The sequence below is a fragment of the Mobula birostris genome, chromosome 21 (assembly GCF_030028105.1).
Source record: "Mobula birostris isolate sMobBir1 chromosome 21, sMobBir1.hap1, whole genome shotgun sequence".
NCBI lineage: Eukaryota > Metazoa > Chordata > Chondrichthyes > Myliobatiformes > Myliobatidae > Mobula > Mobula birostris.
Genome location: NC_092390.1, coordinates 67,146,026 through 67,165,391, shown reverse-complemented (window position 1 = coordinate 67,165,391; position 19,366 = coordinate 67,146,026). Strand labels below are relative to the sequence as shown.

The 19,366-nt window shown below is 41.3% G+C and overlaps 1 protein-coding gene across 8 annotated transcripts in view; it reads right to left on the bottom strand.

Moving 5' to 3' along the window:
* gpam (glycerol-3-phosphate acyltransferase, mitochondrial) overlaps positions 1 to 19,366 on the bottom strand; it is a 179,737-nt gene that overhangs the window by 45,713 nt on the left and 114,658 nt on the right. For all 8 annotated transcript variants that reach the window (XM_072239647.1, XM_072239653.1, XM_072239649.1 and 5 more), the window contains 2 exons: positions 8,855 to 8,954; positions 975 to 1,108 (listed from right to left, as the gene is read on the bottom strand). In XM_072239647.1, the coding sequence (XP_072095748.1) occupies positions 975 to 1,108; positions 8,855 to 8,954 (234 nt within the window). The remainder of the gene's footprint in view (positions 1 to 974; positions 1,109 to 8,854; positions 8,955 to 19,366) is intronic.

Here is a 19,366-nt window from a genome sequence, read left to right as displayed (position 1 = left end):
GGACAATGTTGGAGAAGAGAAACAGAAGAAACCCTTCAGGTCAGAGACACACTGGCAAAGGTTATAGGACCCAAAACATTTTTCTTTCCACAGAACTTGCTGAGTATTTCCAGCATTTTCTGCGTTTATTTCAGGTTTTTAGCATTAAGTTTAGATCAAATCAAAGGCTGGCACCTTTCAATCAACTGCATACTGAAACCTGATCCAACTCTATGCAGTATTTCTATTTCTCACAACAAATATCTTTGTGGTTGATGAGATGATCAGCTTTATAAAACTGAAACCAGAGTGAAGTATTCAAATGCTGCTGACAAGAATCTGACAGCTCAGAGAGAAGCTAATGCCAACAGTCAAATGAAATACCAATGTTTAGACTCTAGTCATTTATTACATTGGCGTATCAAATTTTAAAGTTACAGTTTACTTCATAAAAAAAACTATTAAATATAATTATATGGCTATAAACAATGACAATTTTTTTTTTCTACGTGGGTGGAGCTTGTGGGTTTCGGGCTTTGATGTTTTAGCTGCCATGTCCAGGTGGGCGATCTGTTAGTTTTTGTCTGAGAGGGTGGTTTGAGAGTTTGGGGTTTCTTTTTCATATGGGGGTGGAGGTGCCTGTTGTTTTTTCTTTCAATAACTTCCATGCTTTTTCTGTATTTTATGGCTCCCTGGAGAAGATGAATCTCAGAGTTGTATTGCGCGTACATACTTTAATAGTAAAATGGACTTTTGAATTAATTGGGAGTTAAGACGAGATTTCATAAACTCATGCATTTGAATTGATATTTGCTGGAGTAATCAAAAATGTACGAGATAAAGGTTGTGAAATTTATCGTGGATAAAATGGAGTTTCAGTGGATTGGTGGGCATATTGTTCAACAGAAGTCAAACAAAATTATAACAGCTGATACATATTTGCATTTAGAAAGAACTTGGATAAACAGAAATAGACTTGACCTCATTGCACTCACCTGAAAATTGGTATGTTCAGATTATTTCCAGCAGCGATGTGCGGTGCTTTGATATTATGACAGAAGAGAATGAAAGTAAGCAGCAGGTAGTCAATGTGAGATTTGTGAACTGGTAGGAAGATCAGTGGGACATTCTGTTGCAAAGAGAGCAGAAAAGCAAAAGATCAATTGAACAATAAAGTGTTGTTTGAGACATACACAAAATCCTTTCAACATTTGGTTGAAACCTAACCAAATGAAATGACAACCAAACTGCACAGAGGAATCCTTTTCATATTGTTCCATTTTTACATTACAGATTCTAAATAATATTAAATAAATATTGACATCAGTATTATAACCATCTTATGCATAAAGCTTTCAGTCCCCTAATTGTTCAATGACAACATGTACACTTATAACGTGCAGTCATAACAGATAAATTGTATTTGTATTGTAAAGTATTGGAGGAAATTATACAATTTTATTATCTCATTTTAAGGTTCTCTGAATTTCTTCCACTTGCTCAACATCAAATTATCCTCCATTTTACACTTACAGTATAAAACTTACAGTACAGATATTGTATAGCTTAACATAGCACTGATAAATCTAATTAACCACCGAAATTTAAGAGTGGGATCAATCGTGTACAAACAGATCTACAGCTTGAAGGAAGAAAAAGCAAATGAAATGAATGTGATTTTAATCAGATATGGAATCAAAAGATAATTTAATTTTAAGGTCAGATGAGTGCAAAAAGTCATAATACTCTGCGCTCAATTTATGAAGTTAGTTAAAAGCCCAATTAGATAGGAGTAATAACCACTACCAGCCTTCAATCTTCTAATGAACTTACACTAACAAAAAAAATTAACCCATTTTACATCTCTATAATAATTGGAATGAAAAATAATGCATAATTCGGTGGTGAAGGCGGCAAATGCGATGTTGGCATTTATTTCTAGAGGTACAGAATATAAGAGGTGGGATGTGATGTTGAGGCTCTATAAGGCACTTGTGAGACTACACAGAGTATTGTGAGCAGTTTTAGGCTCCTTATTTTAGAAAGGATATACTGACATTGGAGAGCGTTCAGAGAAGATTCACGAGAATGATTCCAGGAATGAAAGGTTTACCGTATGAGGAGCATCTGGCAGCTCTTGGGCTGTATTCCTGGAGTTCAGGAGAATGAGGAGGAATCTCATAGAAACATTTGAATGTTAAAAGGCCTGAACAGATTAGAAATGGCAAAGTTATTTCCAGGGTAGGGGAGTCTACGACAAGAGAGCATGACTTCAGGATTGAACGATTTAGAACAGAGATGTGGAGAAATTACTTTAGTCAGAGGGTGGTAAATCTGTGGAATTTGTTGCCATGAGTGGCTATGGAGGCCAAGTCATTGGGTGCACTTAAGGCCGAGATAGATAGGTTTTGATTAGCCAGGGCATCAAAGGGTATGGGGAGAAGGCAGGAAAGTGGGAATGACTGGAAGAATTGGATCAGCCCATGACTGAATGGCGGAGCGGACTCAATGGGCCAAATGGACTACTTCTGCTCCAGTATCTTATAATTTTATTATAATTGATTTAACAGGTGATCCAGGTACAGAAGACGGGAATAAAATCATTATGACAAGGGCACCGGGACCAGTTGGTACGTTATTTTGTCAGCTCAACTTTTTGTGATGACTAACAAAAATTCTGACAATTAAAAATAAATAGTTAAATCTTATAGTTCATTACAAGATACAATACATCCTTTTACTTCAGAGCAGTTCAATATATATGGTCCTAGTTAAGGCAATAAAAATGAAGACAATGCTAATAATCTGCCAATAATACTCTTTAGTCAGACAGCTTCATAAAGATTTAAATTTCACAGTCTCTCAGGCTACGTCCACACTAGACCGGATAATTTTGAAAACGCCAGTTTTGAGTAAAAACAACAGGTGTCCACACTAGGCATTTTTCAAAATATCTCTGTCCACATTAAAACGGATATTTGGGTGAATCTATTCCCACTGGGCATGCGCAGACACATCTACAGAAAACAAGCGCAGAGGAAACAGTATAATATTTACATTTCCGTAGCGGCGTTGTGCTATTTCCATTGGTCAAAAACTAGAGTACCAACAACAACAGCGAAAGAAAATTTTCAACTATGTCTTCAAGGAATACAAAGAAAACCTCCGCTGGAAAAAGCAGACCGGACTTCTTCGTTTAGACAGACAATGAAGTCGAGCTGTTTCTGCGAGTTGCAGATGACTACAAAGTCAGCAAAGCAGTGGAGAACGTGGGGATGTTTAACTCCAAACAAGCTATTAATGTAGACAATAAGGTAAACAACACACGCATAAAGCCGTCCTCTACCCAAGATCAACAAGAGAGTGGAATCTTCTGCCGCCAGACCTGCTCAGTATTTCTGACATTAATATTTTTAAAGATAGACTCAATCAAATCAATTTAGAGGATCTAGTCAAAAAAGCTCACTTTACAATTTAACTCTCATGCCGTTCACACCGACTGCGCGCAGTACCAAGCAAAAGCAGAAAAAGCATTGTTGTTGTGGTGTTGTCATGACAGCATTTTTAAATCTCTCCGTTTACCCCGTACACACTACAACGCACAACAATCGTTTTCAAATTTACACACTCTGGAGAGTGTTTTAGAAAAGCTCCGTTTTCGGGGGATGAAAACGCCATTTCAATGTGGACAGAGGGTCAAAACGAAGAGAAAAAGCTTTGTTTTCAAAATTATCTGGCGTAGTGTGGACGTAACCTCAGCATTATACAACTGCTTTTCTCCTCTTCCGCCAACCCCACAATCCTGCACCAATGCCCACCCCAGCAAAAAAATGAGAATCAACTTAATTTAATTGACAGAATTTGCTGCCTCACTGTCTATTAGTTAGCAATCATCTTTCCTTGGCAGCAATGAAGTTGTACCCCACAGATAAACTTCCAAAATTCCAGCAATACTTAAAAAATGATCCGTATATCAATTTCCATAATGCAAAGATGTGTAAATTGTGCATCAAGAAACACAGGTAGAAGAAAATAAATTTTCAATTTAGTTAAGACCATAAGACCACAAAATATGGGAGCAGAATTAGGCCTTCAGCCCACCAAGTCCGCTCCACTATTCCATCATGGCTGATACCAGATCCCACTCAACCCCATATACCTGCCTTCATGACACATCCTTTGACTTCCTGACCAGTCATGAAACTATCAACTTCCGCTTTAAATATACCCAAGCACTTGGTCTCCCCCCCAGTCTGTTGCAGAGCATTCCACAGATTCACTGCTCTCTGGCAAAAAAAAATCCTCCTTACTTCTGTTCTAAAAGGTCGCCTCTCAACTTTGAGGCTATGCCTTCTAGTTCTGGATACCCCCACCATAGGAAACATCCTCTCCACATCTACCTATCTCGTCCTTTCAATATTGGGTAGGTTTCAGTGAGATTCCTCCCCACTCCCCGAGCCGCGTTCTTCTAAATTCTAATGAGTACAGGCTCAAAGCTGCCAAACTCTCCTCATATGTTAACCCCTTCATTCCCAGAATCATCCACATGAACCTCTTCTGGACTCTCTCCAATGACAACACATCCTTTCCGAGATATAGTGCCCAAAGTCGTTGACAATCGTCCAAGTGCAGCCCTTCTGTAGATGTCCCACCTGCCCCAGAAGAGGTCCCAATGATCCAGAAATCCAAATCCCTGCCCCCGCTCTAATTCTTCAGCCACACATTTATCTGCCAATTCATTCTATTCCTATGCTCACTGTCACATGGCACAGGCAGCAACTCCAAGATTACTACCCTTGAAGTCCTGCTTCTCAGCTTCCTTCCTAACTCCCTGTATTCTTTGTTTCAGGACCTCTTCCCTTTCTCTACCTATGTCATTGGTACCAATATGTACTGTGACTTCTGGCTGCACACCCTCCCTTTTCAGGATGTCGTGGACATGTTCAGAATCATCGCAGACCCTGGCACCTTGAAGGCAAACTACCATCTGTGTTTCCTTTTTGCTTCCACAGAATCGCCCATATGTCCCGTAACTATAGAGTCCCTGCTGCCATTCTCTTCAGTTCCCTACCCTTCCGAGTTACAGGGCCAGACTCAGTGTCAGAGACACGGTCATTGCTGCTTCCCACTTCCCCTACCTAGGTAGGTTATTTCTGCGCACTCCCCCCGCCCCCCACAGTACTCAAAATGGAGTACCTATTGTTGAGGGGGACAGCACAGGGGTGCTCTCCACTATGATATTCTCCTTCCCTCTCCTGACAGTTGCCTATTTATCTGTCTCCTGTAGCCTTGGGGTGACCACCTCTCTGTAGCTCCTGTCTATCACCTCTTCACTTTCCTTAACAAACCGAAGGTCATCGCACTGCAGCTCCCGTTCCCTAACATGGTTCCTAAGGAGATCATCTCTTTTGTCTTACTAATGTTGCGTTGCAGATGATTCAGCTTGCACCATTTGACTAAGTCCTTCATCAGGCCACTGTATTCATCCTCATGTCCTCCCTTTATACACCCAATTACTGCTGAGTCATCAGCGATTTTCTGCAAACTCAGTGTTGTATCTGAAGTCCGAGATATACAGGGTAAACAGGAAGGGAGACCATACAGTCCCCTGTGGGGCCATGTCTGACACACAGCTCTGAAGCTGCACAAACTGTGGTCACCAGTCAGGTAGTCCATTACCCAGGAAACAATGGAAGTGCCAACCTGCATTGAATGGAGCCTTCCCCCAACCCCAGCAATGAAGGCTGTATGGAATTGAAGGCACTAGAGGAATAAAAAAACATGATCCTCAAAGTGCTGCCCTGCTAATCCAAATGGAAGTAGGCTCTGTTCAGTAGACAGATGACAGCATCATCAACTCCAGTGTGCTCCTGTTAGGCAATCTGCGGGGGATCGAGAGCTGATCTGACCAGGCATCAGAGGTAAGCCAGGAAAGCCTCTCCATGGTCCATCACAAACAAGAGAAAATCTGCAAATGCTGGAAATCTGAGCGACACACACAAAATGCTGGACGAGCTCAGCAGGCCAGACAGCATCTATGGAAAAAAGTACAGTCGACGTTTCAGTTGCTAGGTCTGATGTGTGAGGTCAGGGCCACTGGATGGTAGTCATTCAAGACTTTCAATTGGCCCTTCTTGGGTACTGGAACCACTCATGATGTTTTCCACAGTCGGGGCCCTTTCCGGGCTGAGAATCAGATTGAAAATGCACTAGAGAACTCCACACAGCTGCTCAGCACAATCCTTCAGGACCTTGGGGTTCACACTATCTGGTCCCAATACTTTGTCGTGTCTGAGTTTCCCCAGAACTCTTCTCACCTGCTCAGTAGTGAAGGCGAGTCCATGATGACTGGAGAGTTGGTAGAAGGCGGGGGCTGGGGAAGATGAAGATCGGGACGATAGCAATTAGTATATGAAGCTGTGGATGGTAGGTGCAGGGCAAGGGGGGGACGTAGATAGCGGTAGCCTGTGTTGCTCATCCACGCGTTGAACTGGAGGCAGGAGGGGAGGCGTTGGTGCTGATGGAGCATTGAGTGCCTTGGCACCTGGACTGGTGTGCTGAGGGGCATGTGAACAGAGGGCAATTGTCAAATCTATTGAAGAATTGGATCAACTCATTAGCCATTATTATGGCTGCATGCCGAGGCTCTACAGCTGGGCTGATTGAAGTCAGTGACGTACTTCACGCCTCTCCACACATCCTTTGTACTGCTTTGCTAAAGCTTGTTCTCTAGCTCTCCCTTGTATTCCTCTTTAGTCACTTTGATCTTCTCCTTTAACTCCCTCTGCACATGTTTCAGTTCCTCCCTGCCTCCTTTTTGTGTTTGAGAAAAGATGCAAATAAAGTTGAAAGTGTACAGAGAAAAACTTCAAGGATGTTGCTGGTACTGGAGAACTTGATTATATGGAAAGATTGAATTCCATATTCAATGGGTTAGGACTCTATTCCTTGGAATGTAGAAGTTTGAAAGGAGATTTAGTAGATGTATACAAAACTGAGGGATAAAGATTGGGTAAATGCATGCAGACTTTTTCCACTGAGGTTGAGTGGGACTACAACTAGAGGTAATTGATTTAGGGTGAAAGGTGAAAAGTTTAAGGGGAACATGAGGGGAAACTTCTTCACTCAGATGGTGACAGGGTGGAATAAGCTGCCAGCACAAGTAGTGCATGCTAGCTCAATTTCATTGTTTAAGAGATGCTTCGATTGGTGCATGGATGGCAGGGGTATGGAGGGCAGTGGTCTCAGTGCAGCTTTAAAATGGTTTGGCACAGACTGGGTGCATCATAGGGCCAGTTTCTTGCTGTACTTTTCTCCGACTAGGACAATCCAACACTCAGATTTTGGTGCAGAATGCTAGAAACACTCAGCAGGTCCACCAGCATCTGTGGGAAAAGTCATACTTAACTCTTCAGGTTTGGAAACTTTATCAGTTCTAAAGATGATATTGATTGTGGGTAACATCCTGAAGCGAGAACCAGAGCTGGACCATCAAGATTTCCAAATAAACAGAGACTGAATCATTGGAGTTTTATTGTATGGACTGATTTTGTAGTTCTAACTCTTAGGGAAACATTTCTGTTCCCACTAAGGCCAGTAAACAGAAGTATTACACAATTAATCCAGCAGACAAGGCAGGGTGAGCAGTGAGCTTCAGTTCCATGCTGTGCAACTATACCTCATGCCAGTTGATTACAAAACAGAATTAGTGGAAGGCAAGGAGCTATGGGCCTCCATTGTTATAGCTTCCAGAATTAATGCTGAAACAACAGAAACTGTATTAGTGAAATTGAAAACCATTTATAATGCAAAGCCATGTAAAAAAACTGAAGAAATTTCATCAAGAAAGCCTCTTATTTCAGCTTAGTTGTTATGTTATAACATTGGCTTCCATCTAGGTTAGCAACAAATACAAAGTGTTTAGCCACACGTATGCCCATCAGCATTATTCCACTTCTATAATTCTCATACTATGAGCAACTACAATAATATTTGTAAATGCTTTCAATCATCAAAGTTAAGTGATCATTTTATGCAGCGCTGTTGAACTTCATACTATTGAAAAATGAATGTTGGTCTCTGGTTATGTCAGTACCTCCAGTTGAACTTTGTCTTTTTATATGTTTTCCCTCTAGCCATCAGTCTGTGGTTTTGCATTGCCGTGTGCTCATGTTTTCATGCCCCATGTGCTCCTGTCCCCACTCTTGCTCTACTCCAGTCCCTGTATTACTGAGTACTCCACCTCTCACCTGTTTCTCATTATTACTATATTGCTGCCACATGTATCTCATTGTGGTCCACCTATCACCTGCCTCTCTGTTTATTGCTCAGTGTATTTTAGTCCTGTTTTTCACCTGTTTATTGCCAGATTGTGCCAGTGAGTTTTCCTGAACCTTTCCAGCATTCGTATCTGAACTCTGTCTGAATATCAACTCTGCCTGTTTCCCGATTCTGGTTTTTGAATTTCTCTGCAATTTTTGATCTCTGCCTGAACTTTGACACTGACTTTGTTGCCCCTCTGGATTTGTTACTCAGTAAATATCACAATTGGTCTGCGATTGGGTCCCTGCTTCAGTGCCCTGACAGGTTAAGTTATCTGGGAGAGATTTTGGTGCTTGTCAAGTGTCACAGAGGTGTCAGGGCAATCTGAACAACAACATGGCAAAAGTTAATTCCCAAAAGAGCAAGTGAGCAACAGCAAACAATTCACCACCAAGAGTCGCTGAGCATGATCCAGGTGTTGCCCAACAAAATAAATTAGTCTAATCATACTTGCTCCTCTCTTAGCAACTGATTTTAAAGGAAGGGAAGCAGATGTAATAGCCTACCCCAAGCACATTGCACTTAATTAAGTTGTTTATTTTTGATTGCTTACCTCTGCAGCAGCTTTCTTAACCATTTCAAGCTGCCCTTTGTGTATCTGTATACTCCAAAAGAAACCATTGAATAGTTTCAGTAGCACCCACCCAGTCAATCTGAAAAAACAAATTTGTGAATACCTTAAAACTTTGAGATATACAACTCAAAATCTGCATTTCTATTGCCTTTCTGTATGTATACTGAAAACATAAAAATTGATACAAAGATACTTTACATTGAAAAACGTAATACAGGTCCACAATCCCTTATCTGAAATCCTTGGAGCCAGTTGCATTTCAGAATTCAAAATTTTTCGGATTTCAGGCCCCCCCCCACCCCCACCCGATACCAAAACACACTTATGCTCAAGTCCCTTATTTAACCTGTCTCAGTGTGGTGAACTTTAAGACCCAGCGGCGCACCAAACCTATGCACATCCTCCCGTATACTTTAAATCATCTCTAGATTACTTATAATACCTAATACAATGTAAATGCTATGTAAATAATTGTTATACTGTATTGTTTAGGGAATAATAACAAGAAGAAATTTTATTTCCAACAAAAACATTCAATAAAATATAAAAATATATAGCTTCAAACAAACTGAATCAAACACACGGTAAATGACTTATTGGAATAAATGTAGGACGTCACTGTCACTGTCACTATAAAACTTCAGTAACTTGTCTTTCTGTTTATTTAAATCATATACAGTGGTAGTTCTGACACTATTTTCTTCAGTAAGACGCCGCACAGTCACACCACGATCAAGCTTCTGCAATAACTTCACTTTCTGCGTTATTGATAGACAAGATTCCTTCTCTTTTTCTCATTGTTACCCATAGGGGTATCTGCAGCTCTTTTTGACATTTTCACAGTGAAATTACACACAAAAATCAACAGTGAACACAAAATATCAGCAAACAGCAAATTCATGCATAACCAGTACGAGCGCTGAGCCACAACTGACATCTGGCTAGTGCTGCCACGTCACACCTGAGTGACGTCAGCTGTCAGCGAGAAAAACTTCGGTTTTTGGAGCTTTTTAGATTTCAGAATTTCGGAAAAGGGTAGTCAGAATCAGATTTGATATCATCAACGTATGTTGTGAAATTTGTTAACTTTGTGGCAGAAGCTGCACCTGTAGTCAGAATCAGATTTGATATCATCAACGTATGTTGTGAAATTTGTTAACTTTGTGGCAGAAGCTGCACCTGTAGTCAGAATCAGATTTGATATCATCAACGTATGTTGTGAAATTTGTTAACTTTGTGGCAGCAGTACAATGCAATACATGATAACACAATATACATTTGAAAAACTAAATTAGAGTAATATATACACATCTCTTAAATAGTTAAGTAGTGCAAAAACAGATATTAAAAGGAGTGATGTATTGTTCACAGGTTCAATGTCCATTCAGATATCAGATGGCAGAAGGGAAGAATGTGTTCCTGAATCGCTGAGTGTGTGCCTTCAGGCTTCTGTAGCTCCTTCCTGATGATAACAGTGAGAAAAGGGCATGCCCTGGGTGGTGGGGGGTGGACACTGCCTTTTTGAGGCATCATTCCCTGAAGATATCTTGGATACTATGGAGACTAGTACCCATGATGGAGCTGACTAATTTAACAACTCTGCAGCTCACTTTGATTCTGGCAGTAAACACCCCCTTCCCCAAGCACCCAATACCAGACAGTGATGCAGCCAGTGAAAATAGTCTCTACTGAATATCCAGAGAAATTTGAGTGCTTTGGGTGACATACCAAATCTCCTCAAATCCAATTGAAATATAGCTTTCTTTATAACTGCATCAATATGTTGGGACCAGGTTAGGTCCTCAGATACATTAACACCCAGGAACTTGAAATTTCTCACTCTCTCCACTTCTGATACCTCTATGAGGACTGGTGTGTGTTCCTTCAACTTGCCCCTTCTGAAGTCCACAATCAGCTCTTTGCTCTACCAGAACTAAGGAAGTCAATCTACCAGTATTCCACATTTAATTTTTAATTCATTCTTTGCCAAATGGCTCACAATCATAGTTAGCATGTATTATCTACACCTTATTATCCTGGTTGATGGTGATCAGCCAGTTCCTTGAGGCTGTAGTCGAGAGCCAAAACCGATGGTGGAGAGGTTGTAGAGACAGATGTTAAGACCACAAAATCAGGCAACAAAAGTTTGAGCATAATATGACTAACATCCTGAGCTGTGTATATTTCAATGCTACAAGTATTGTACAAAAGGCAGATGAGCTCAGGGCATGGATCAACACCTGGAATTACAATATTGTAGCAATCAGTGAGACTTTGTTGCAGGAGGGGCAGGGTTGGCAGCTCAATATCTTGAGTTTCCATTGTTTTGGACATGACAGAGAAGGAGGGATTAAAGGAGGAGGGATGGTATTACCAGTCAGGGAAAATGTCATGGCAGATTGGAAAATTTGTCTAGTAAGGCATTGTGGGTGGAACTGAGGAATAAGAAAGGTATGACCACATTAATGGGACTATATTACAGACCACCCAACTGTGTATAGAGATTACAGGCTCAGGGAACCTGGATTTTCAAAAGATATTGAGGGCTTGGTTAAGAAAATAAAAAAGGAGATGCATAACAGATATAGGCAGGTAGGAACTAATCAGAATCAGATCTAATATCACTGGCATATGCCATGAAATTTGTCATCTTTGCAGCAGTACAATGCAATACATAATGATAGCAAAAAACATGAACTGCAGTATATCTATATATTTAATGTATATAATCTATATATAGATGAATGGATGGCTGGTTCTTCGCTTCCAAAGGTCAAGAGGTAAGAAGAGTGCTCAAGAGCAATGGCATGATCATTGGTGACTGTAGAGGTCAACTCTGGATCAGTAGACTCTGGAGCAGTAGGGACACAGGAACAGCTGGGAGGCAGGTGTTCCTAGTATGATCCTGCCTGCATCTAGTCTCCTCTTCAGCAGTTGTTCTTCTGAATTCCTCAAAATTCTTGGCTGTGCCGTGGTTCAGCATTCTTCAGCGACCTCTGTCACAAGCCAGCTGCTGCCACTTGTTGACTTCCATATTTGCCTGACAGACCTGCTGGTTAAGTTGGTCTTTGTCTCTCTTGTTGGGGCACCATAATCTCTCTTGCCCTAAGAGAGTTCTCCATAGAGTATTGCTTTTGGTAACCTGGAGTTGTCCATGTGAGACACATCACCTGAGCAGCAAAGTAGCTCCGATGTTTGGAAGTTGAGCCTTCTCCAGGACCTCGTTGTTGGAGACATGGCCCTGCCAGCTGATACCCATAATGGAGTGGAGGCAGCACTGATGGAATTGCTTGAGCAACTGGATTAACTTGCGGTACAAGACCCAAGCCGTATAACAGCGAAGTGACAATGGCTGCCCTATATATCTGGATTCTTGTGGACAGATGCAGCTGGTGGTTCTTCCACATGTTTCTGGAGACACACAAAGGCACTGCTGGCTCTGTGAGTCGACTGTCAATGTCCCTCACTATGGTAGTGTAGTTGGAGATGGCGCTGCCCAGGTAAATGAAGTAGTCAACTGTGGTGAGAGGCTAGTCGTCAATGGTGATCCAAGGTGGGTTGTAAACGCCACATGGGGCCTTCTGATGGAGGATCATTGTTTTCTTCAGAGTGACCATTAACCCAAAAGCTCTTGCAGCCTTGGCAAACTGAATGACTGCAGCCTGTAGCTCGTCCTCTGTGCGCGTGAGAAGAGTACAGTTGTCTGCATATAGTAGCTCGAAGGTGAGCTCTTGCATGGCTTTTGTTCTGGCAAGAAGTGGCAGAGGTTGAAGATATTTCTGTACTATATCTAAATATATTAAATAGTTAAATCAAATAAGTAGTGTAAAAATAAAATTTTTAAAAAAGTAGGGAGGGAGTGTTCATCGGTTCAACACCCATTCAGAAATCAGATGGCAGAGAAGAAGAAGCTGTTCCTGAATTGCTGAGTGTGTGCCTTCATGTTCTGTACCTCCTTCCTGATGGTAGCATTGAGAACAGAGAAAAGGTCCTGTTCTTCAGCCTTCTGCCTAGTTCCCGAAACTCACACTTCAGGACCTCATCCCTCTTCCTACCTATGTCGTTGAAGCTGTTCACCGTCTCAACCCCAGATCCATTGATGTCAGTAAGGGTGAGCCTGTCTCCGTTCCTCCTGTAATCCACAACCAGCTCCTTTGTTTATGCAACATTGAGGGAGAAGTTGTTTTCTTGACACCACTGTGTCTGGGTGATGATTTCTACTCTATAGGCCACCTCATTATTTGAGATTAGGCCAATCGATGTAGTTTCATCTGCAAATTTAATTAGCAGATTGAAGCTGTGGGTGGTGATGCAGTCATGGGAGTACAAAAAGTAAAGGAGCGGTCTTAGGACACAGACCTGGGGGGGGGGGCTCCTGTATTGAGGGTCAGAGATGAGGGGGCTCGTTCTTACCACCTGCCGGCAATCTGACAGGAAGTCCAGGATCCAGCAGCACAAGGCAGGGTGAAGGCTTTGAGCTTCTTGTCAAGCCTGGAGGGAATTATGGTGTTGAATGCTGAACTGTAGTCCAAGAACAGCATTCTCACATAAGCATCCCTCCTCTCCAGGTGTGTAAGGATGGTGTGCAGAGCTGTGGCTATTGCGTGATCTATCGATCAATTGTTAAGTATATAAAGGCCATGCATTTGGAGGGCACCAACAAATGAAGAGTGCACTGATGTTGTCTCCTCATATGGTGAAACATTTGCAAATGGATGGCCAAGATCAGAGAACAACTCAACCCAACCAGTAGGTGGAAAGTTATTGGAAGATATTTTAAAGGACCAGATATGTATTTGGATAGATAAGTATTGATTTGGAATAGTCAGGAAAGCTTAGTGTGCGGTAGGTTGTGCCTAACCAAACTCAGGGTTTTTCAAAGAAGTTACCAGGACAGTTGAAGGCGGCAAAGTAGTGGATGTTGGCTACGTGGACTTTAGTAAGGCATTGGACAAAGACCCACATGGGAGGTTCATCAAGAAGGTTGAGTCACTTGGCATTCAAGATGAGATAGTAAATTGGATTTGACATTGGCTTTCTGGGAGAAGCCAGAGAGTCGTAGTAGATGGTTGCCTCTCTGACTGGAGGCTTATGAACAGTGGGGTGTGGCAGGGATCTGTGCTGGGCCTATTGTTATTTGTCACCTACAGTTGCAATAACAAGTTTGCAAACTCTTTGCATAACTGGTTTTCTACATTAATTACTCATAAAACGTGGTCTGATCTTCATCTAAGCCACAATAATAGACACGCATAATCTTCCTAAACCAATAACACATAATTGTAGTTCTTCTCATCAATACTGAGTATACCATTTAAAGAATCACAGTTTAGGTTCAAAAAAGTTAGTGAACCTCTAGGGTAATGCTTTCTACAAAAGCTATTTGGATTCAGGTGTTCCAATCAATGATACGAGATTGGAAGTGTGGGTTGTCAAGGTGCCCTGCCCTATAAAGACACACAAAGAGGTGGAAAATTTCTTAAATGCATTTATTTTAATGCTAGGAGCATTATAAGAAAGGTGGAGGAGCTTAAAGCATGGATTGATACCTGGAAATATGATGTTGTAGCTATTAGTGAAACATGGTTACAGGAGGGGTGTGATTGGCAAATAAATATTCCTGGATTTAATTGCTTCAGGTGTGATAGAATCAGAGGGACAAGAGGGGGAGTTGTTGCATTGCTTGTCAGAGAAAATATTACAGTGGTGCTCTGGCAGGATAGAGTAGAGGGCTCATCTAGGGAGGCTATTTAGGTGGAATTGAGGAATGGGAAAGGTGTAGTAACTCTTATGGCGGTGTATTATAGACCACCAAATGGGGAGCGAGAATTAGAGGAGCAAATTTGTAAAGAGATAGCAGATATTTGTAGTAAGCACAAGGTTGTGATTGTGGGAGATTTTAATTTTCCACACATAGACTGGGAAGCCCATACGGTAAAAGGGCTGGATGGTTTGGAGTTTGTAAATTGTGTGCAGGATAGTTTTTTGCAGGAATACATAGAGGTACCAACTAAAGAAGGGGCAGTGTTAGATCTCCTGTTAGGGAATGAGATAGGTCAGGTGACAGAGGTTTGTGTTGGGGAGCACTTCGGGTCCAGTGATCACAATGCTATTAGATTCAATATAATTATGGAGGATAGGTCTGGACCCAGGGTTGCAATTTTTGATTGGAGAAAGGCTAACTTTGAGGAGATGCGAAAGGATTTAGGAGTGGATTGGGACAATTTGTTTTATGGGAAGAATGTAATAGAGAAATGGAGGTCATTTAAAGGTGAAATTTTGAGAGTACAGAATCTTCATCTTCCTGTTAGGTTGAAAGGAAAGGTTAAAAGTTTGAGAGAGCCATGGTTTTCAAGGGATATTGGAAACTTGGTTTGGAAAAAGAGAGATATCTACAATAAATGTAGGCAGCATGGAGTAAATGAGGTGCTCGAGGAATATAAAGCATGTAAAAAGAATCTTACGAAAGAAATTAGAAAAGCTAAAAGAAGATATGAGGTTGCTTTGGCAAGTAAGGTGAAAATAAATCCAAAGGGCTTCTACAGTTATATTAATAGCAAAAGGTTAGTGAGGGATAAAATTGGTCCCTTAGTGAATCAGAGTGGACAGCTATGTGTGGAGCCAAAAGAGATGAGGAAGATTCTGAACAATTTCTTTTCTTCCGTATTCACTGAGGAGAAGGATATTGAATTGGGTAAGATAAGAGAAACAAGTAGGGTAGTTATGGAAACTATGATGATTAAAGAAGAGAAAGTACTGGAGCTTTTAAAAGTGGATAAGTCTCTGGGTCCTGACAGGATATTCCCTAGGACCTTGAGCGAAGTTAGTGTGGAAATAGCAGAATTATCTCAAATGTCATTAGAAACGGGCATGGTGCCGGAGGATTGGCGTATTGCTCATGTTGTTCCATTGTTTTAAAAGGGTTCTAAGAGTAAACCTAGCAATTATCGGCCTGTGAGTTTGCCGTCAGCGATGGGTAAATTGATGGAAAGTATTCTTAGTGATGGTATATATAATTATCTGGATAGACAGGGTCTGATTAGGAACAGTCAACATGGATTTGTGCGTGGAAGGTCATGTTTGACAAATCTTATTGAATTTTTTGAAGAGGTTACTAGGAAAGTTGATGAGGGTAAAGCGGCGGATGTTGTCTATATGGACTTCAGTAAGGCCTTTGACAAGGTTCCACACGAAGGTTGGTTAGGAAGGTTCAGTCATTAGGTATTAACACTGAAGTAGTAAAATGGATTCAGCAGTGGCTGATTGGGAGACGCCAGAGAGTGGTGGTGGATAACTGTTTATCAGATTGGATGTCGGTGACTATAGGTGTGCCACAGGGATCTGTATTCGGTCCAATGTTATTTGTCATACATATTAATGATCTGGATGATAGGGTGGTAAATTGGTTGAGTAAGTATGCAGATGATACTAAGATAGGTGGAGTTGTGGATGACGAAGTAGGTTTTCAAAGCTTGCAGAGAGATTTAGGCCGGTTAGAAGAGTGGGCTGAAAGATGACAGATGGAGTTCAATGCTGATAAATGTGAGGTGCTACATTTTGGTAGGACTAATCAAAATAGGACATACATGGTAAATGGTAGGGCATTGAAGAATGCAGTAGAACAGAAGGATCTAGGAATAATGGTGCATAGTTCCCTGAAGGTGGAACCTCATGTGGATAGGGTAGTGAAGAAAGCTTTTGATATGCTGGCCTTTATAAATCAAAGCACTGAGTATAGGAGTTGGGATGTAATATTGAAATTGTACAAGGCATTGGTGAGGCCAAATTTGAAGTATTGTGTGCAGTTTTGGTCACCGAATTATAGGAAAGATGTCAACAAAATAGAGAGAGTACAGAGAAGATTTACCAGAATGTTACCTGGGTTTTCATCACCTAAGTTACAGAGAAAGGTTGAACAATTTGGGTCTTTATTCTTTGGAACATAGAAGGTTGAGGGGGGACTTAATAGAGGTATTTAAAATTATGAGGGGGATAGATAGAGTTGACATGGATAGGCTTTTTCCATTGAGAGTGGGGGAGATTCAAACAAGAGGATATTAGTTGAGAGTTAAAGGGCGAAAGTTTATGGGTAACATGAGGGGGAACTTCTTTACTCAGAGAGTGGTAGCTGTGTGGAATGAGCTTCCAGCAGAAGTGGTTGAGGCAGGTTCGATGTTGTCGTTTAAAGTTAAATTGGACAGCTATATGGACGGGAAAGGAATGGAGAGTTATGGGCTGAGTACAGGTCGGTGGGACTAGGTGAGAGTAAGAGTGCAGCACGGACTAGAGGGGCCGAGATGGCCTGTTTCCGTGCTGTAATTGTTATATGGTTATATGGTTATAAGTCAGGTTATGGTCAGAGCCTGCTCTTCTCCAGAAAGATCTGTTTATGCGCACTATGCCTCGATCACAACAACTTTCAGAGGACCTTAGAGGAAAAATTGTAGAGATCCATGAAGCTGGAAAATGCTGCAAAAGCATTTCTAAAGACCTGGGTGTTCATCAGTCCACAGTAAGGGAAATTGTTTACAAATGGAGGAAATTCAGTATTGTTGTTACTCTCCCTAAGAGTGGGCATTCTGCAAAGATCATATCAAGAACATAACATGCAATGCTGAAGGAGGTGAAAAAGAACCTAAGGGTAACAACAGAAGTCCTGCAAAAATCTCTAGAACTTGCTAAAATCTCTGTTCATGTGTCCAGTGTGAGAAAAACACTGAACAAGAATGGTGTTCATGGAAGGACACCATGGAGGAAACCATTGCTCTCAAAAAAAACATTGCCGCATGTTTCAAATTTGCAAAAGACTACCTGGATGTTCCTTAATGCTTCTGGGACAATGTTCAGTGGACAGATGAGACAAAAGTTCAACCTTTTGGCATCGTTATGTTTGGAGAAAAAAGGGCACTGCACACCAACACCGAAACCTCAACCCAACTCCGAAGCATGGTGGAAGGAGCATCATGGTTTGGGGCTGCTTTACTACCACAAGGTCTGGACAGCTTGCAATTGCTGAGGGAACAATGAATTCAAAATTGTATCAAGGAATTTTAGAAACATAGAAAACCTACAGCACAATACAGGCCCTTCGACCCACAGTGCTGTGCCGAACATGTACTTACTTTAGAAATTACCTAGGGTTACCCATAGCCCTCTATTTTTCTATTTTACAGGAGAATATCAGGGTAGCAGTCTGTTACCTGAAGATTAATAGAAGTTGGATGATGTAACAAGACAATAATCCTAAACACAATAATAAATCAACAATAGAATGGGTTAAAAAGAAGAAAATTTGTGTTTTGGAATAGCCAAATCAGAGTCCAGTCCTTAATGCAATTAAGATGCTGTAGCATGACCTGAAGAGGGCTGTCCATGCAAGGTATCCCCGAAATATTGATGAACTGAAACAGTTTTATATGGAGGAATAGTCTAAAATTCCCCTTGCTATTGCGCAGTATGATCACCAGCTACAGGAAATATTTGGTGGAAGTATTTGCTGCTAATGGAGGTTCTACCAGTTATCAAGTACAAGGGTTCATATATTTTTTCCACCCTGGACTGTGAATGACTAAGTAATGTTCTGATAAACACATGAAAAGTACAGTTTAGACTGATTGTGTTTGTCTGATCGTGACTAGAAGAAGATCAGACCACATTTTATCAGTAATTAATGCAGAAAACCAGGTAATTGCAAAGGGTTCACAAACTTTTTCTTGGAACTGTGCATCAATGATCTGGATGATAATTTGGTTAACTGGATCAGCAAATTTGCAGATGGGGGTGCACAGTGGACAGCAAGGAAAACCATCAGAGTTTGCAGCAGGATGTGGACTAGCTGGAGAAATGGGCTGAAAAATGGCAGATGGAATTTAATGCAGGCAAGTGCGAGGTGTTGCAATTCAGTACGAGCAAACTGGGGTAGGTCTTACACAGTGAACGGTAGTGCACTGAGATGTGTGGTAGAACAAAGGGATCTGGGAATACAGGTCCATAATTCACTGAATGTGGCATCACAGGTAGATAGGGTCGTAAAGAAAGCTTTTGGCACATTGGCCTTCATTCTGTAAATCAATGTATTGAGTACAGGTGGTGGGATGTTATGTTGAAGTTTTATAAGACATTGGTGAGGCCTAATTTAGAGTACTGAGTGCAGTTTTGGTCACAAACCCTCAGGAAAGATGTAAACAAGGTTGAAAAAGTACAGAGAAAATTTACAAGGATGTTGCTGGGGCTGGAGGAGCTGAGTTACAAGATTGAATAGATTATGACTTTATTACTTGGAATGTAGAAGATTGATAGAGGTATCCAAAATTTTGAGGGTTATTTACACTGAGGTCAGGTGGAACTATAACTGGCGGTCTGAATTAAGGGTCAAAGGTGAAATGCGTGGGTCATGAGAGTGTGGAACGAGCTGCCAGCACACATAATGCCTGCAAGCTTGAGTTCAACGTTTAAGAGAAGTTTGGATTGGTACATGAGTGTTAGGAGTAT